This window comes from Podarcis filfolensis (genome assembly GCF_964270895.1).
Source record: "Podarcis filfolensis genome assembly, chromosome: 2".
Lineage (NCBI taxonomy): Eukaryota > Metazoa > Chordata > Lepidosauria > Squamata > Lacertidae > Podarcis > Podarcis filfolensis.
Genome location: NC_139605.1, coordinates 82,222,658 through 82,240,379, shown reverse-complemented (window position 1 = coordinate 82,240,379; position 17,722 = coordinate 82,222,658). Strand labels below are relative to the sequence as shown.

The window sequence follows — 17,722 nt, the reverse complement described above, 5'->3', positions numbered from 1 at the left end:
AGATTTGAAAATAAGGGATCAGCAGCCTCGAAAATAAGGGATCAGCAGCCTCACCTGTCCCGGGGACAGTCTATGGGATATCTAACAATCTGGGATAGCAGCGGGAACCGGTGCTGGAATAAGGGTATTTTAAAAAAAAGGGAAGGTTGACAGCTATGTTTTTTTGGTATGCTGTGCTTTACATCTCCTCCCTCTTCAGAGGAATCCGTAAGATACAGACAGAGTCCTGCAGTCAGCATCATGTCTGGCTGTACCAAAAGCAGTGGCCTGTCATCACGAGAACATTCATGCTGAATCAGGCCGAGGGCTCCTTTAGTATAGCGTCCCATTGTCATTGTGGCCAACCAGGTTCCTGTGGCAAACCACTGCAAGAACATGAAGCATATCAGCACTCTCTCCACTTTTTTTAAAAAAGTTTTTATTAAAGGTTTTATTGGGTTACAAAAGTATTTACAGTGTCTCTTGTTTTCCATTCGTAGAATCTGTTCTACAGGTCAGTTATATTTGATGTGAAACACTGATGTTATAGGCACTCTTCCCCATTTGTGATCACCAACAAATTGTATTCGGAGGCATCCTGCGTCTGACAAAGGAGGGAGGACATTCTAGTGAGTTGCCATTGGTAGCGTTATCCTCAATGCATTTCTAGTGCGCCTTTAAAGCCATCTTTGGGGAGTCAATTCCAAAAAAATTATTTATCTGACTCTACTCCCAGTCAGTTTCATTGGGTAACCCAAGTTCTAGTCTTAGAGGAGAAAGAAAAAAATATTTCTCCTCCATTTATAATTTTATACACTTTTATCATTTTCCCCTTCTTCTAAACCAAAACACTCCAAAACATTTAGCCTTTCCTTGGAGTGAATGTGCTCCAACCCACTTGGGTGAACCTTCTTCAAAATTATTATTTTAACAACATGCTTGTTGGGAAGGGCGGGAGAGAATCAGAACTGGGCTTAAGTTAATTCCGGGCAGGGGACAGCAAGAAGAATTTGCAGAGCTGGACACGCACCACGTACTACTTGAATAAATGAGAATTTGCGGGAAGGGGCCAGCGCGGGAGGCCACCTCACTTTCCCCGCGCCCCGTGGGAGGGTCATGCCTGCCTCCCAACATGGTGGAGGTGTGCATGGGAAGGAGGGCGGGCGCAGGCGCGCGCGCGCTCTCGCTTGCTCCAGCCGAGGCTGCGGCTCCTTTGTGTCTCTCCCTCTCCCGGAGAAAAGGGCTGGGGCGCTCGCTTGCAGCCTAGGCAAAGACGAAGCGTTATGCCAGGAGGAAGGGGTTGGGGGGAGAGAGGGAGGGAGCAGGAGGAATCCCAGCCTCCTCTTTGCCGCGTGTGTTTGTAAGTAAGATCAATGGAGCTGCAGGCTCCCCCCACCAGCGCCAGGCGGCCTGCTTACTGCAAGGCGCGCACGCGCCCCACGCACCCCGGGCTGCAGCTCCATTCCACCCAACCCTCTTACACCGCCTCCTACTCCTCTCCCCCCCCCCCCACCGCGCACCCGGGGCAATTACCTGTCTGCAAGCCCCGCCCCCGCGCTGATTGACGGCCCGGATCACGTGGGGGAGGGAAGAGGAGCAGGAGGAGGAGGAGGACGCCGGGGCGGGCGCTCGCACCTGGAGCTGGAGGGGAGGGAAAACCGGACGGGGATGCGCTCGGCTGGGGCCGCCGCTACCGCCACCGCCACCAGCTCGTTCTGCGCCGCCGCCGCCGCAGCAGGCCGAACCCAGCTCCTGCGCCCGGTGGAGGGGCCATGGTGGCTGCTGCCCCTGCTGCAGCCGCGGCCATGAGGAAAAGCTTCCTGGTCCCCGAGATCAAGCCCTTGGATCAGTATGACTTCCCTCGGGCGCGCAGCGCCGCCAGCCTGGCCTGGGTGCTCGCCAAGGGCTACGGGGGTGCAGGTACGGAGGGAGTCCCGCGGGGAGGGGAGCGGGCAGTCCGTCGGCGGGGTCGGGGTTCCTTTCCCTTCCTGATCTCCCTTCCGAGGAGGAGGGGCGGGATCTCCAGTGGCTGCGTGTGAGTTAAGGAGAGAGGAAGCCGTGATTCCCGTCCCCCCCCTCCCGCCTTCGACCCGATCTCGCCGTCCCTGGCGGGCTCCTGGGTTTGTGTTTCTTCTGCCTGCTCCTCCCCGACTAGGATAACATGTCCGCCTCCCCATCGCGCTCGGCTCCGTGGGATGCCCTACCTGCTATAGCACCCGGGGAGGGATGGGATGGGGTGGGCTGCCTTGGCAACCAGCCCTGCTGCTTCCATCCCACCCTTTCAGCGCTAACAATGGGCTCCGCTCGGTCGCCGCCTTCTCGACTAGATAGCCCGGGTGGGGCTGAGGTGGAGGGGGGAGCGACTCGAGTCTGCTCCTTTCTTCCTGGCGAGGGTCGCCTAATGTCTCTCCCCACGCAGGTGCCGGGCTGCCCCAGGTGTGGACGGAGCTGTGATTAGGAGAGGGGAATTGGCGTCTGGGCTGGGAGGGCGCCTTTTTTGTAGGTCGAAGTGGGGCGTGTGAGGGGAGGGGGAGGCTGCCATGATAGCGGAGGGGTGGGTAGGTGTTCTGCCATGTCTGCTGCAGCTCCTTTGCTAAGAGCAGCCCTGGGTAAGCCTCAGCCCCCCCCTCCCCTTCACTAAGCTCAATTCCTCCCTGGCTTTTTGTGTTGCCTTTTGTTAACAGTGTTGGCAGCACCTGCATGACTAGCATACTGTTAGGTGAGATCAGAGCCGAAACATGCTCTTCCCTGGGGTCCAGCTGGTCTGCGGAGCCTGAGGGTGTCAGTGCCGCCCCACCCTGCTTAGTGACAGCATTCACTGGCAGAAGCCAAGAGCAGGGCGCTGCTGTTGGTGTTTACCTTTGCTAAGTGGCATTATTTTGTGGCGTTAAATTCCTCCAGGGGAAGCCCTGCCAATGGGTGCCACCAGCACGGCCCCAGCTGTGGAGCTGTATTCTGAGGCTAAGCTGTGGCAGCTGGAAGGCAGGGGAGAGAGAGAGATGGGAGGTAACTAGTGAGGCTTCTGGGCTTGTACTTGATCCTCTGGTTTTGCCATCTCGGTAAGGACTACTCAAGGACCGCTTTGCATCCTTAGCTTGGTCCTCTTCAGCTCCTTGGCAATGCTGGGCCCAGGACGGTGCTCCCTTCCTTGGCAACCCTGGGCTCTCCCCGCTGTTCCCTTTGTCTCTGCCAGGCCTGGAATTAATGTTCTGTGAGGATTTGCAGATTGGCGTTGCTTTCATGCATGATGGAGGAGGAGGAGGGGAGGGGAGGGGGGAGCAGACAATCCCTAGTGGGGGATTGACCTTCTTGCTGTTGCTTCATAGAAGTGTGTGCTCTTTGTCGCTGCTCTGGTGCCCCTGCTAACCCAGATCCCCCTCCTGGCTTCGCCCTCCCTGCTGCCAAGAGGGTGGTGGGCCAGCCTGTGTGCTTTGTGTTCATTGAGAAGCCATGCTTCCTTTGCGTTGCTCCACAACTGTCAGACTTGTAAGGATTTGCAGAGTAGTGGGGGGGGGGAGAGAGATCATTCTATGGATGAAGTAGCCTAAGCACGACTTACATGGCAAGGTGGAGGTGTGGGTAAGTGAGACGGCCCTTGACAGTGGCTTCTAAAAGTATAAGGAGCTCCATGTTGCTGGCATACCTGTAGCCAGGAGGCTACCACCTAGTGTGTGACAGGCCTTCCTCATTGTGTATGGGCTGCTGTGGGGAGGGGAGGAGAGGATGACGACAACGGGTGTTCCTCTGAGGCTGTTGACCTGAAAGTAACATAATAGGGTTTGAAGCTTGCTGGTCCACAGCCAGCTCCCGAGCTGGGAGCAACAGGAATGGCTTGCAAGGTTGTGTGACAATGAATAACTAGAGTCTCTCCGTCCCTCCCTCCCTCCCGCAACTGAGGGCCTTTCTGCCCAGAAGCTGTTTTCTTCTTAGAGACTAAATGTACCCGCTTCTGGGCTGAGGTGGGAACCACCATTCCGTGAAGCAACAGGAGGACAGTGAATTGCTGTGCTTGGTGGATGTTGAAGTGCTGTGTGTGTGTTTCTGTGTGTGTATTCACAGGGGTGTATTTTGGATGACCAGTTCTCTCATTTGGAGTTAGTGTAAATATAGGATCTGGTCAAGCCCAAGCGAGAACAGGTTCCCCTTGTCCCTGCCCTTCCTTGTCACCCCGATGACACACCAAACAGTACACTTTGGTGGTGGAAAGGAGAGAGCCTTGTCATTTGCCTTGGATGGAGGCCAGGGCGATCAGCCTTGCTCCGCCAGTGCTGGGTTCAAAGTCTAGTGAAGTGTGTCGAGAATGTGCTTGCTAGGGTTTGCCATAGTTTTCCGAATAGAGCCTGAAAACCCCTTCGGCCTGCAAGGCAAGCCTTTATGGAAGCGGCACCTGCTTGCCTCACGTCAGAAAATGCACATGGCACTGCTAGCATCTGCTCCTGAAATAAGCTACTGGTCATGGTGGGAGTCATCAGTCGGCCTCAAGCCAGGGATTTTGTGCGACTGCTATATGATCTAAAGGCACAGTGTGGGGGCTGTAGAAAGTTAATGTGAAATGGCAAAGAAATACATGGAAGTGGCTTTTTCAAGTTTTACATGGCTAAATTTTAAGTAATTTCAGTATGCATTTGAAAATAAAGATCTGCAAGTGAAACTGAGTGCCAGCTTGCTTTACTAGACACACTGCTGCCTGCACTTATTTCTTCACCAATAAGTAAAAGAGCCAGATGCTTTTAATTTACTGAAAGCCAAATGAGGAAGGGACTTGGAATTCCCTCAGCCCAACCTGTAGCTACAGGGCCTGTGATCCAATGCTATGTATTACTCAGCTGATACATCCGGCAACTGGTCCCTTTTCCATAACTGGGTCAGGAACTGGCTAACCTCTGGCAGGTGTCCTGATTGGCATTGCTGTGTTTGTTGCACACCCAAAGCAGTTGCTAGTAATTATGTGCAATGTTGTAGCACCCTGAGGTTAATTCCCTATATTACCTGTGATCCCTTTTGTGTTCGTCCACAAACTGGGGTAATCCCCACCCTCAAGGGTTTGTGGCAAAGGGTGGGGCAGGAAATGGAGGAGGAGTGGGAGTGACCAGAGTGAGGCTCACCAGCTGAGATAGGTGTACACACGCAAATGGCGCTATGGTCTAGACCACTGAGCTTCTTGGGCTTGCCGATCAGAAGGTCTGCGGTTCGAATCCCCGTGACGGGGTGAGCTCCTGTTGCTCTGTCCCAGCTTCTGCCAACCTAACAGTTCAAAAGCATACCAGTGCAAGTAGATAAATGGGTACCACTGTGGCGGGAAGGTAAGCAGCATTTCCATGTGCTCCGGCACTTGTCATGGTCCTCCGTGCGCCAGAAGTGGTTTAGTCATGCTGGTGATATGACCCAGAAAGCTGTCTGTGGACAAACACCAGCTCCCTTGGCCTGAAAAGTGAGATGAGCGCCACACCCCATGGTCGCCTTTGACTGGACTTGACCGTCCAGGGGTCCTTTACCTTACCTTTACACACCTATTGCTTGGCTAGTGGGATGGGTCATAGCTCAGCGACAGAAGCATCTGCTCTGCATGTAAAAGATCCTGTGTTCAATCCCTGGTATATCAATGTAGGACTGGGAGAGATTGCTGCCCAAAGTTCTGGAGAGCTGTTGCCAGTAGTGTAGAGAATACTGAGCTAGATGGACCAATGGTCTGACTCAGTATAAGGCACATTTCTATGTTCCTGGTAATCCAGTTAGGAGGACTGAGCCCTGCTCTCCCATTAACCGCTGATTCAGTTTCACTTGCCGTTCTGTAGGTTAAACAGGTGTGGCTGTCTGGATATTGACTCCTGTCTCACCTTGCCCAGTGGCAAGTTCTTTCTCTACCAAAGACACCAAGAATAAAGCAAAATCTCAACTCATGGGCAGCTTATCCTTGCATTGCTCCCTCAGCCAAACTGTACCCTGGTCTGTGGTGCAGGCATGTGAAATGAAATGTTGCCCCTTTCCCCCAAATGGCGATTTATATACAAATCAAACCCTGCTAATTTCACCCAGTCCTGAGCCATAGCGGATGCTTTTTGCACTTTAGCAAAACTACCTGGAGTCTTCTTGAAACCACAGAATGGAAGGCCTAAAATGTGATGCACAAAGCCCAGTATGGGAGAAGAAACAACATTTAAGGCAGCGGGATGGAAGATGCATGGGTACAGCAGTGCTCTGTACTTCAATGTCCCAGGTACATGAATGCTTTCTACCCCCCTAGAAAGGCACCTGAGGCTTGGATCATCTAGTTTAACTCAGTCCCTGCCTGGTGCTAGTCAGACAAGATGTTTCAGAGACCAGCCTGGGCAGCTTGCTCTGCTGTCCATTGTTCTGTAAATCCATTTTGTGGCAACTGGGACCCATGGCTATTTATTATTCCTGGTTCTGGTGAATGGTGGCTGTACCTATTCTTTGGGTGGTTCTCAATGTCTTATTCCTCGTATATGGCGTTTGGGACTGCAGAGCTCTTGAGTTCAAGGCCCCGCTTGGCTTTGGGGAAATCATCATCATCTATCAGCATAACAAACCTGATGCAGTTATGGTGAGGATAAAATGGGTGAACCCATGAACACTGCTTTGTGCTTCTTTTGGGAGGGGACATGGGTTAGAAATGCAGATAAGTAAGTCGCATATATATGTCTTATATCAGGAATCCCCAAACTCGGCCCTCCAGCTGTTTTGGGACTACAACTCCTATCATCCCTAGCTAACAGGACCAGTGGTTAGGAATGATGGGAATTGTAGTCCCAAAACAGCTGGAGGGCCGAGTTTGGGGATGCCTTTCTTATATGAAAAAAGGACAGGATAAAAACCTTCCTTTTCCATCTGTAAAATGATTGTCTTCTTTAGCCTTTCTATATATTATTTTGCTAGCCCTTCAGAACATTCCTCTGAATGAATGAATTCCCCTTGTGTTCCTAGAAGGTAATCTCTAAGTAGAACCTTTTACTACTTCTTTGTGGTTTGCTTCAGTGAGTGAAGCTATGTTTTTTAAAACAACAACACCTCATTGCCAATTCCTATTTAGTTGATTCAAAAGTAAGTCCTCCTTTTGATTCTTTGAGTGCCTTGCTTGTTCCTTGATTTTGTAAAGCTACTTTGGAGCTGCGTGCAATTACTAGAGGCCCTGGATGGGGGCGGTGCCTCGTCATCAGCATAAAATATCAACCTAATTTATTTAATTTGTCACTTTTTTCACAAAAGTGACTCAAAGCAACTTAGATAAAACAACATTAAAACCAAGCATTAAAAAACCCCCGAAGAATGAAATAGGAACCGATCCAGAAAATGGTCTACTGATGTTATTTTACTGCTTGCACTTCAATTAGTCAAGGACACTCATTTTAATCCTGCCCTCTGTGGCGTCCCAAATTCATTTGAACTTTTGCATTATCTACAAAGTTGAACATATTACCTGTTTCTGCAAGTAATGAAAATGCTGAATAGCACTACCCCCTAGGAGATAACTCCTTCTGGACATCACACAACAACGCCTCCAGGCTCCCCCCCACATACTTTTTAATGCCTTATTGGTTGTTCTTGTGCAGCTTGAAGGAATAAGGGTTGCTTTCCTCATGGTAGTGCCCTCTGATCTACCTGCCAAAGAATATTCTGTAGAACTGTGTGGAACCCTTCTCCTAGAGACTAACCTACCACAGAGTGACATTGATGGGGCAAGGCCATGCCTCAGTGGTAAAGCATTTGCCTTGAGCACAGAAGGCCCCAGGTTCAATTCCCAGCAAATCCAGGTAGGGCTGGGAGAGACTCCCTGCCTGAAACCCTGGAGAGCCTCTGGCAGTCTGTGTAGACAATACTGAGCCTGATCAGCCAATGGTCTGACTCAGTATAATGAAGCTTCTTATGTTCCACATTGGTTTGGTCTTGGCAAGACCATGTTGGTTGTTAATGATCACCTCATTTTCTTCTACATTACATATACAGTGGTACCTTGGGTTAAGTACTTAATTCGTTCTGGAGGTCCGTTCTTAACCTGAAACTGTTCTTAACCTGATGCACCACTTTAGCTAATGGGGCCTCCTGCTGCCGCCGCACCGCCAGAGCATGATTTCTGTTCTCATCCTGAAGCAAAGTGTCTTAACCCGAGGTAATATTTCTGGGTTAGCAGAGTCTGTAACCTGAAGCGTATGTAACCCAAGGTACCACTGTATTCTTTTTTGATGAGTTTGTTCTCATAACATCTTATAGGTAGACATTGGGCCTGTAATTTCCTGGTTTCTCCTATTCTCCCTGTTAAATATAGATGTGGTAGCTATTTTTTGCTAGTCTGCTGGAACCTCACTTGTCTTGAGAGATTTCTCAAAGATGACTGTTAGCAGCTTTGAGGTTTCTACTTCTAGTTCGTTTAGCATTTAAGGGTGTATTTTGTTGGGAGATCGATGCAGATATTAACTAGTTCTGCCATTCCTTTCACATCTCTTTGATCCAATCTGGCAGCCATGTGTGTGTGTAGGAAACTGAAGTGAAGCAAGCATTAAGGAGTTTGACTCTTCTTGTGAAAAAGGACTGAAACAGGTATGCTGCGGTCTCCTGTGGTGCCGTTGGATTTCACTTGTTGACCATGAAGTTGTGTATTCATCTACTATGGAATCCTGTTCTGTGGACCATTTTACCTCATTTTGGTAGGCAATGCCTTACCATGTCAGGCTAGATTGGCACAAACCGAATCCTCTGCTAAGTGCTTGCTATAGTAGCCTGAACTGGTGCCAGGTCAGTTATTGGTAGGATCCCTTGTTGGTACTTCCCTGAGATCACCTGGTCCTTTCTAACTGTGCCATAGATGCTTGTTGCTGATGGCCTATTTTTTCCCATTGGCCCTGCCTAGCACTGACCTGACAACATGCACAGCTGTGTATGCCCTGTAAATCCTGTGCTGAGGAACTTTGAACGTCTGCTAGGCTTTGAACAGTAGAGAACCCAGAGATACTCTGTATCTTACAGGTGCTCAAATCTGGCTCACTAATTATGACTGCAGGCACATCCATATTGCCATATATCAGGGATGGGAGACCTTTTCCAGTCCAAGGCCCTCATTTCCATCTGTTGTGAGGGGGTTGTCAGTGGCGGGTGAGTCTGGAGGCAATGGTGGGTGCAGGAGCACATGTAAATGTTACCTTTGTACAGCAGGCAAGCTTCCACATACAATCCTCTTTTGTCTGGACAAGGAAGAGGAGTTATTAAGGAGACACATTCCAACCAGGCAGAAGCTCTGTGTGTGAAGCGGTGCCATGGGAAATCTGGCCTGGAGAGAGTTATGAGGGCCAGATACAGAAGTCTGGGGGCCACATTTGAACCCCCCTAGGCCTGATGTTCACCACCTGTGCAAGGGGTGGGAAAGAGAAACAAGATCCCAAATTAACACCTCACAACAAAGGGCTTGCCTTGGTTAACCTTTGGGATATTAGTAAAACTGTTGGTTGCTATTGAAGTAGCTGTTTTCCATTTAGAGCCTGCCTTCAGTTCCCTTCTGCAGCTTGGACCTTCACTTTTACTTCCTGTGGTACCATATTATGCAACCCACCTTTGTTGGGATGCATAAGCCCAAGAACCGCCACTGGAACATGGCATGCACACGTCATAAGGGGCTCTCACTCTTAACATTATGCTTTGTAGAAGCTGACCTGCTGCTTGACCTCTCTTCACTTTCAGCAGGTGCTGCCAGGCCCACCTTACTACCTGCAACTCAGCGTAACCCTGAATTTTGCCTATAGTTGCCTGAGTGCATGTGCTGTCTGTGCCCCTGCTGTTGATTGCCTTGCCTGTTTGCTTAGTCTCCTTCCCGTGTCCCTTGACTTAAGCAGTCCTTTCTCTCTTGCAAGGAGTCAGAAACCACTGGTGGGAACGAGGTTCTCACATATTTGTAGCTGTGGAGAACGTCCTTGCAGGTGGGAAGAGGTTTGAATTCTGCTCCGTCATGCCAGCTAGAGTGGGGTGGAAGTTGCCTGACATTTCCCAGCAACTCCCCTTTCTTGGCTGTGCCTCCAATCCAGTTTAACCTGCTGGAGGCACCTAACATGACCATGAGCTTGACAGCCTTTGCCTCATGGTGCTTGCTGGAAAATGGGTGGGTTTGTTTCGCTGCTGTGCTGATTGGGTACGAGATGGTGCGAGAGTTTCTCCCAAAATGCAGCGCTCACCCACTTCTGTCAAGGACCTCACTTAGGGAGTGGCATTTGGCATAGCAGTTTTTCGTTTTCCGCTCCACCCCCACTCCTGGCAATCCTATAGATGTTGCTGGACTGCAGCTCCCACCGGCCCCAGCCAGAGTGACCAGTGGTCAGGGAAGATGGGAGTTGTAGTTCAGCAACATCTGGATGGCCACAGGTCAGGGGATATTTTCCCAACCATTTCCCAACCATTTTCTGTGTAGTAGGATGTTTGTTCAAAGAAAGGGCTGCCAAAATGACCAGTGGGCTGGGCCAAGTCACCAATGAGGAAAGTTTCTAACATTTGAGAATGTTTTTTAGTTGAGGAAAGAAGCAAGTAACGTGGAACATGATAGAGGTTTTTAACACTTTTGCATAAAAGAGAGAGAGAGAGAAGTTCTTCTCCATCTCTCGTAATATTAGAATCTGGAGCTGTCCAGTGAAGCTGAATGATGGGAGATTCAGGACAGATACGGAAGTACTTCACACACTGCATAGCTAGAACTATGAAATTTGGTCCCACAAGAGGGACTACCAATTTGGGTGGCTTTAAGAGGGGATTAGACAAATTAATGGTGGATAAGGCCTTAAATGGCTGCTCGTCACGAGGGCTTTATTATCTCCTGTATTGGGAGCAGCATGCCTCAGAATACATTGCTAGGGAGCATAAGCGGGAGGGTGCCGTTGGACACAGGTCCTGCTTGTGGGTTTCCCAGGTTGGCCGGTATGGGGAAACAGGAAGATCCAGCAGGGCTCTTACATGAAATTGGAAGCATACGGCCGTCTTGTGCCTTGATCCTGTGCAGGCCTATTGACATTGTCTTGCAGCTGGCATGCCTCTGGATTTCATAAGATTGCCCCTTAAGCTGCTGGCTGCCTCTGTGCCCCTCCCTCTTGCCTGGCTGTAACCCTGCCACAGAGCTTGAGCTGCGACCTTGGCCGTCTGAGAGGGTGGGGGAGGCGGTGGCGGCTGCCCTGCTTGTTTTTCTCTTTAATCCGGCTGCTTGGCTAAGGCTCCCATATGCAGGTTTCCCCTGCCTCAAGAATGGTTTCTGGGTTTGAGTCAAACGCCTTTGCCCCTTGAGTCCTGTATCACACTCTGCTTGTTGCCTCCTTCAGTGTACCTGTCAGTTTCTCCTTCTGATCTGTGCCCAACACCCTCTAGACTTCTCCAGTCAGAGAGCCTCATGCCAATGGTGGGCAGAGCCAGAGGCAAATGTGGGTGGAGCAACAAATATAATAAAAATAAATTTTATTATTCATACCCTGCCCATATATACACTAGGTTGGTTTCTGCGCACTCTTACACCTTTCTCTGTCCTCCATTCAAACAGACAAGAGGCATTATCAGAGCTCAAGGATGCAATCTAGCCATACAATAAGCTTCAAGGAAGGCACAGAGCAGGATTGCACGGCACCCTGGTAAAGCTCTTGAGGGCCAGATAGGCGCAAAGGGCCACATTTGGCCCCTGGGCACGGGGTTCCCCTTCCTACTCTAGAATATAAACTTATCCATGAAGTTTACGGCAGGGAGAAATTACCTCCCTCACCCATCTTGGTCGTATTTGTTATTTAGAATATTTTTTATTCTGCCTTTCTACCAAGAAAAGACTTTCTACCAAGAAAAGAGTAATAATTGTACTTGCCTGAAAACTATGTTGCGGCCAAGAAATTTAGGCCCCTGTCTACAGGGACAGTAGAATGTGGGGACAGAGTTGGCTACAGGTTTTCAGATGGTGGTCTACGAGCGCCATTGAGCTAGACCACGAAAAGATTGTGAAGCAGTGGCGAATGTCTGTACTTCGGCCTGCACATGATTTATACTTTGTTGGCAGTGGAAGGTGAGGCCATGTTGATCAGGAGCGGATAAGGCCCAATGATGTCCTGGCTTAAGGCCTGTGATTTTCATTATATGGTGCTGGTGCAGTTTTTTACCTTAAAACAACAATTGAAGGGACTCTTCTCAGTGCCTTGACCTATGGCTCATTATTTTTATGATCAGGTTCTGGTTTTGAGAATGCCAGCCCTGAAGGATGAGAAGTTTATGAAGTGGTTTGTCAAGATCCCCAACAATTTTTAAGTGGTCCATTGGGGGGCGGGGAAGAGATTGAGAACTGACTATACTTGTTGAGGAATAAATTGAGCAGGGTACAATTTTTGAAATCTCCTGCATGTTAAAGACAAAGCATTATGGGGAGACGTTCTAGCCTATCTCCAACTCTCAGCCGTGCTAATTTTCTGCCTGAAGAGTTGCTTTTTTAAATGGCAAAGCATTCAAAGATGTAAAACCTCCATATCTATTAAGGAGCACTGCCCTATTTTACCACCTTGAGACTCGACCACCTCAGTCCTTTGCTATGTATTGATCTAGTCTGCATATCTGACTTTCAGTTCCTCAGAGACAAGAGTCCTGCTGATTAACATTACAAATACAGTGGTACCTTGGGTTAATAACTTAATTCATTCTGGAGGTCCATTCTTAACCTGAAACTCTTCTTAACCTGAGGTACCACTTTAGCTAATGGGGCCTCCCACTGCCGCCGCACCGCTGCTGCACGATTTCTGTTCTCATCCTGAAGCAAAGTTCTTAACCCGAGGTACTATTTCTGGGTTAGCGGAGTCTGTAACCTGAAGCGTCTGTAACCCGAGGTACCACTGTGTATCTTTCCTTGATTTGTTTGGACTCTGTGCTCCCTTTTCACAAAGCCTTGCCATCTAAAGCTGTAGAGTAGCAGCCTTTTGCCAAACTTGGCTCCCTGTATTGGACTCCAACACTCTCATCTCCAGCCAGCATGGACAGCGGCCAAGCATGATGGGAGTTGTAGTCCAAAAACATGAGGAGTAAGAGGAGTCACCTTTTCTTCCCCATGTCCCCATCCACTTCAGTGGTCATGCTGGGGAGGCAGGCCGTCCATGGGAGGAATTCAGTGTCACACTAGGGAGATTGTTCAGTCAGAGGAAGCATTTTTTAATCTCTCCTCTGCTCCATTGCGCATTGTTCTGGGGGGTTCTCCCAATCCCTCCCGAGCCGTTTCTGGGGGTGAGGAAAAGCTCTATTATGATAGCGGGGAAACCCTTGCCTGGATTTCTGCTAGTGGGACCAGTTACTTGAATCTTGCCTCATGTTTGCCTGCTTCCTGGTGATTGCAAGTTCCATCTTTCCTCATGAGTTTTCACTATGCTGTTTCGCCCTCTTCGTAGTTTGTTCAGACCTAACCTTCCTTAGATGCAGGCTGTGCTGTTGCATCAGTGCGATCATTTCTCACCAGAGTTGCTGTGTGGACGAGTGCTTTAGAGGAAGCACCCTGTACTGGGTTGCAAGCCTAGAATCATAGAGTTGGAAGGGACCACAAGGCTTGATGGATAACGGCAAGGATGTGTTTTGTAAGTGTGTAATGTAGCACTGATGTCATTTCAGGGCACAGTACTTACACCCTGGAGCCTGTGTTGCATGTTGGGGCCTGTTGTCAGGTGGGGGTGTGGTGCTTTGCTGGAGACAGGTTTTGCCTTCGCCCCTCTGGCTCTTGCATAGTTCCCGGGGCGCTGTTGTCACGTGCAATTGTACAAGCCCCTGCAGCTTCAGACTGCAGCTTAATAGGCTTGCCGAGGCCTATAGATGCTCTGTGGTGGGGCAGTCTGAAGCTGCTGCGCAAGAGGTTGGTGCAAGGCTCCTTGGTTCATTCCCTTTCTGGCCTTACCTGCTGGGACTGGGGCATGATCTGTGAGGCACGTGCCAGTGACTTCTGGATGGAATGTGGTTCCTGCAAATAATTCCCACTTCCTGTGTCCCAACAAACTGCTAAACCTGTGCTAGAATTGTCATTTGAGGCACTTCAGGGCACATTCCCATCATTAAGTCATGACTTAACGTGGATTAGTAAGTGCTCAAGGTGTTTTAACCACATGAGTCTTTGCTACCTAAGGCCCAAACTGTGTGCTAATTTCAAACATGTATAATGGTAGCTCAGGGACCCTTTTGGAATAGGGGAAAACACTCAGTTTCCAGTGGAGGCTACTGAAAGCGCTTGGGAGAGACAATCCTTTTTTCTCATGGCTGTCCAAATCTTTCTCTCCACCCCACCAAGGCTTTTCCCTCTGCAGGGTTTCAGATGCACATGTCTGAAAGCCAAACTAGATGTGGCTTTCAGTGCATCGTGGCATGTGGTGTTAAATATGCCAGTGGGGGATTTCTGTGGCTCAGTGGTAGGCCATAGGGTCAGCAGCAGAGCATCTTCCTTAAATGCAGACGGTCACAGGTTCAGTCCCTGAATTTCCAGGTAAAGCTGGGAGATGCTTGCCTGAAATCCTGGAAAGCCACTGCCAGTCAAGGTGGACAATATGGGTTAGGTAGACCAGTTGTGTAACTCAGTATAAGTTAGCTTCCTATCTTTCCACAATGCAAATATTTGCTTCAGAATATTTGCATTAGGACCACAGCAAGGAAAGGACTAGCTAAGCTCCCCTTCCATGTCTGGTACACAATAGTTGGCAGCCCCCTCACCTGTGATGCTATTTGAATTTAAAAATGAAAAATAAACTTGCATGTTAAATGCTTTGTGTCTGGTTTGGAGTTGAGAGAGCACAACATTGCTGGGAGCGCTGAGGCTAAGAGCAAGGACTGTTAGCTTCCTTTCCCAGGCTTGGGAGTTCCCACTTCTCTGAAACATGATGAGGCTCTCACTTGGAAGGTGTTCTCGTTGCACCATGGCGTGTCCCTGCTTTTCTGAAGTGTGTTTGAAGGAATCGGCACAGTGATATTTTATTAAGTTTTTGCCTGCATTTCCCCCTAAGACCTGCGGGCCCAAAGCTGATCCTAATCATGTGCTGCCACTCATCTCCCATTGCAATTATGTCTCCATGATGCTTTTCTCTCTGTGTCCTTTGTGGCTACAAGCTTACCACATTGGGATGTTGCCTGGCATCATTTTTGCTGCTCATTAAAAGTGCAAAAGCTCATGCCAGGATGGCTGGGGGCAAGGGAAGAGCAGTGGCCCTGGATATAATTGTTGGAGAGCTTGTGTTGTTTGGTCTGCTCTTTATGGTTCAGATTCTTTTTATTAAGTCAGTGGCCTATGTGGCACAGTAACTCCCTGTCATGAGAGCTGGGCTTATACTTTTCTAGCATCTCATTGGGTGTCAGATTAATATCTTAATGTGAAGAGCAAACTAGACGAGACATTTGTTCACTTGAATGTCTGATTTAAAAACAAGAAGTAGCCAATGATGACTTTTTTTGGGGGGGGGGAGACTCTACGCAGATTGGGAACATGGCATGGGAGATAGAGGGGCTTTAAACCTTTGCCTCCTACTACAGTCCTGCTTGGAGTTAGCGAATAACCCCTCTCTATATCTGGTTTTTGTAAAAATCAGAAAACTCTTGATGCCTATTTTCCTCACAGTCCTTCCTTGCTTGCTACCTTATTTCTATTGTCAATAGCAGGTGTGAGGACCTGATTCTAGTAAGTACCCTAGTGGGGACAAAGGGTTAACACCCCCCTGCCCTCCCCACCCCCACCATGGTTTCTATTCAACTTTGTTCCCTCTGCACGTGCTGTTTATTTCAAATTAACAGCCACACGAATTAAAGCCAAGTGCCAAATGTCACATCTGATTTTCCCCCAGGCTGGCAAGACCCCCTTATCAAGTAGCCCCTTCATCTATTGTGAAGTACAAAACAATAATATCCCCCTTGAGGTTGGTGAATCAGGACTGAGCTACTCTTCACGTGAGTTCTTGCGAAGCTTCAGTGACAGGTTCTATATAACTTTCACCATATCTAGTCTTTCCCCTTTGTGCTTCCCATACATCTGGTGTGGTAAGGAATGCAGATTCCAAAGATCATAGAATCATAGAATCATAGAGTTGGAAGAGACCACAAGGGCCATCGAGTCCAACCCCCTGCCAAGCAGGAAACACCATCAGAGCACTCCTGACATATGGTTGTCAAGCCTCTGCTTAAAGACCTCCAAAGAAGGAGACTCCACCACACTCCTTGGCAGCAAATTCCACTGTCAAACAGCTCTTACTGTCAGGAAGTTCTTCCTAATGTTTAGGTGGAATCTTCTTTCTTGTAGTTTGGATCCATTGCTCCGTGTCCGCTTCTCTGGAGCAGCAGAAAACAACCTTTCTCCCTCCTCTATGTGACATCCTTTTATATATTTGAACATGGCTATCATATCACCCCTTAACCTCCTCTTCTCCAAGCTAAACATGCCCAGCTCCCTTAGCTGTTCCTCATAAGGCATCATTTCCAGGCCTTTGGCCATTCTGGTTGCCCTCCTCTGGACACGTTCCAGTTTGTCAGTGTCCTTCTTGAACTGTGGTGCCCAGAACTGGACACAGTACTCCAGGTGAGGTCTGACCAGAGCAGAATACAGTGGCACTATTACTTCCCTTGATCTAGATGCTATACTCCTATTGATGCAGCCCAGAATTGCATTGGCTTTTTTAGCTACCGCGTCACACTGTTGGCTCATGTCAAGTTTGTGGTCAACCAAGACTCCTAGATCCTTTTCACATGTACTGCTCTCAAGCCAGGTGTCACCCATCTTGTATTTGTGCCTCTCATTTTTTTTGCCCAAGTGCAATACTTTACATTTCTCCCTGTTAAAATTCATCTTGTTTGTTTTGGCCCAGTTCTCTAATCTGTCAAGGTCGTTTTGAAGTGTGATCCTGTCCTCTGGGGTGTTAGCCACCCCTCCCAGTTTGGTGTCATCTGCAAATTTGATCAGGATGCCCTTGAGTCCATCATCCTTGGTTTGGAGCAAACTCTCCTCCCTTTGTAGCTGAGCAGGTCCATTTCTGTACTCCACTCATGGAGTTTCTGACAATGGTTCTACGCAGTGAGCAAGCTGCCATCATTTTAAGTTTATTTGCAGTGGGAAAGTGGTCGTTGCTGCCTGTCATGTGAAAAGGGGCTGATCCCTTTTCAATTCTCAGCTCTGGATACTGCTGAAAAGGCATCCAGGACAGAATGTGAAGAGACAGTAAAACCTGTTGGCTTCATAATCCTTAGAGCTGCATTACTCCCCACCCCAAATATTGGGTTTGCCTGTTGTGCAGAGAAGCCGCCCATTGTGGTTGCAGGAGAGGACATGGGTCAGTACTAGCAACCATGCTAGCCCTGGGCAATAATTGATGTGTGGTGGGTGTGTTGTGTGGCAGGGACGCAGAGTATTATACATAGCCATTCGTGTCTAGGCTGACCTCTTTGCACTCCCTTAGGTTCTGGGCTACTATATGCAGGCTCTGCTTTGTGCTTGTCCCCCTCCAACAAGAAGTTTGGTAATGATCTTAGGGTCTATGCCAATATTGGTGAACACGTGAAAAGCTGGACCTTTTGGCAGACATTTCACAGATTGCTCAGTTGGTAGAGCACGAGACTTGATCTCAGAGTCATGGTTTCAAGCCCCATGTTGGGCAAAAGATTCCTGCATTGCAGGGGCTTGGGCTAGATGACCCTCATGGTCCCTCCCAGCTCCACAGTTCTATGCTGTGAGGTTTCAATTCAATGTTGGCCTGCGGCCCCTGTTAGCTCTGTTACCTGCTCTGACTAT

The 17,722-nt window shown here is 49.0% G+C and overlaps 1 protein-coding gene across 4 annotated transcripts in view; it reads left to right on the top strand.

The window, feature by feature from the left end:
• Positions 1–1,512: 1,512 nt before the first annotated feature.
• Positions 1,513–17,722, top strand: part of CAMSAP3 (calmodulin regulated spectrin associated protein family member 3) — a 45,076-nt gene continuing 28,866 nt past the window's right edge. For 2 of the 4 annotated variants that reach the window (XM_083597632.1, XM_083597633.1), the window contains exon 1: positions 1,514–1,899. In XM_083597632.1, the coding sequence (XP_083453758.1) occupies positions 1,752–1,899 (148 nt within the window). In that variant the 5' untranslated portion in view covers positions 1,514–1,751. Of the gene's footprint in view, positions 1,900–17,722 lie in introns of all 4 variants that reach the window. The other 2 variants (XM_083597631.1, XM_083597634.1) reach the window with 2 other exon arrangements.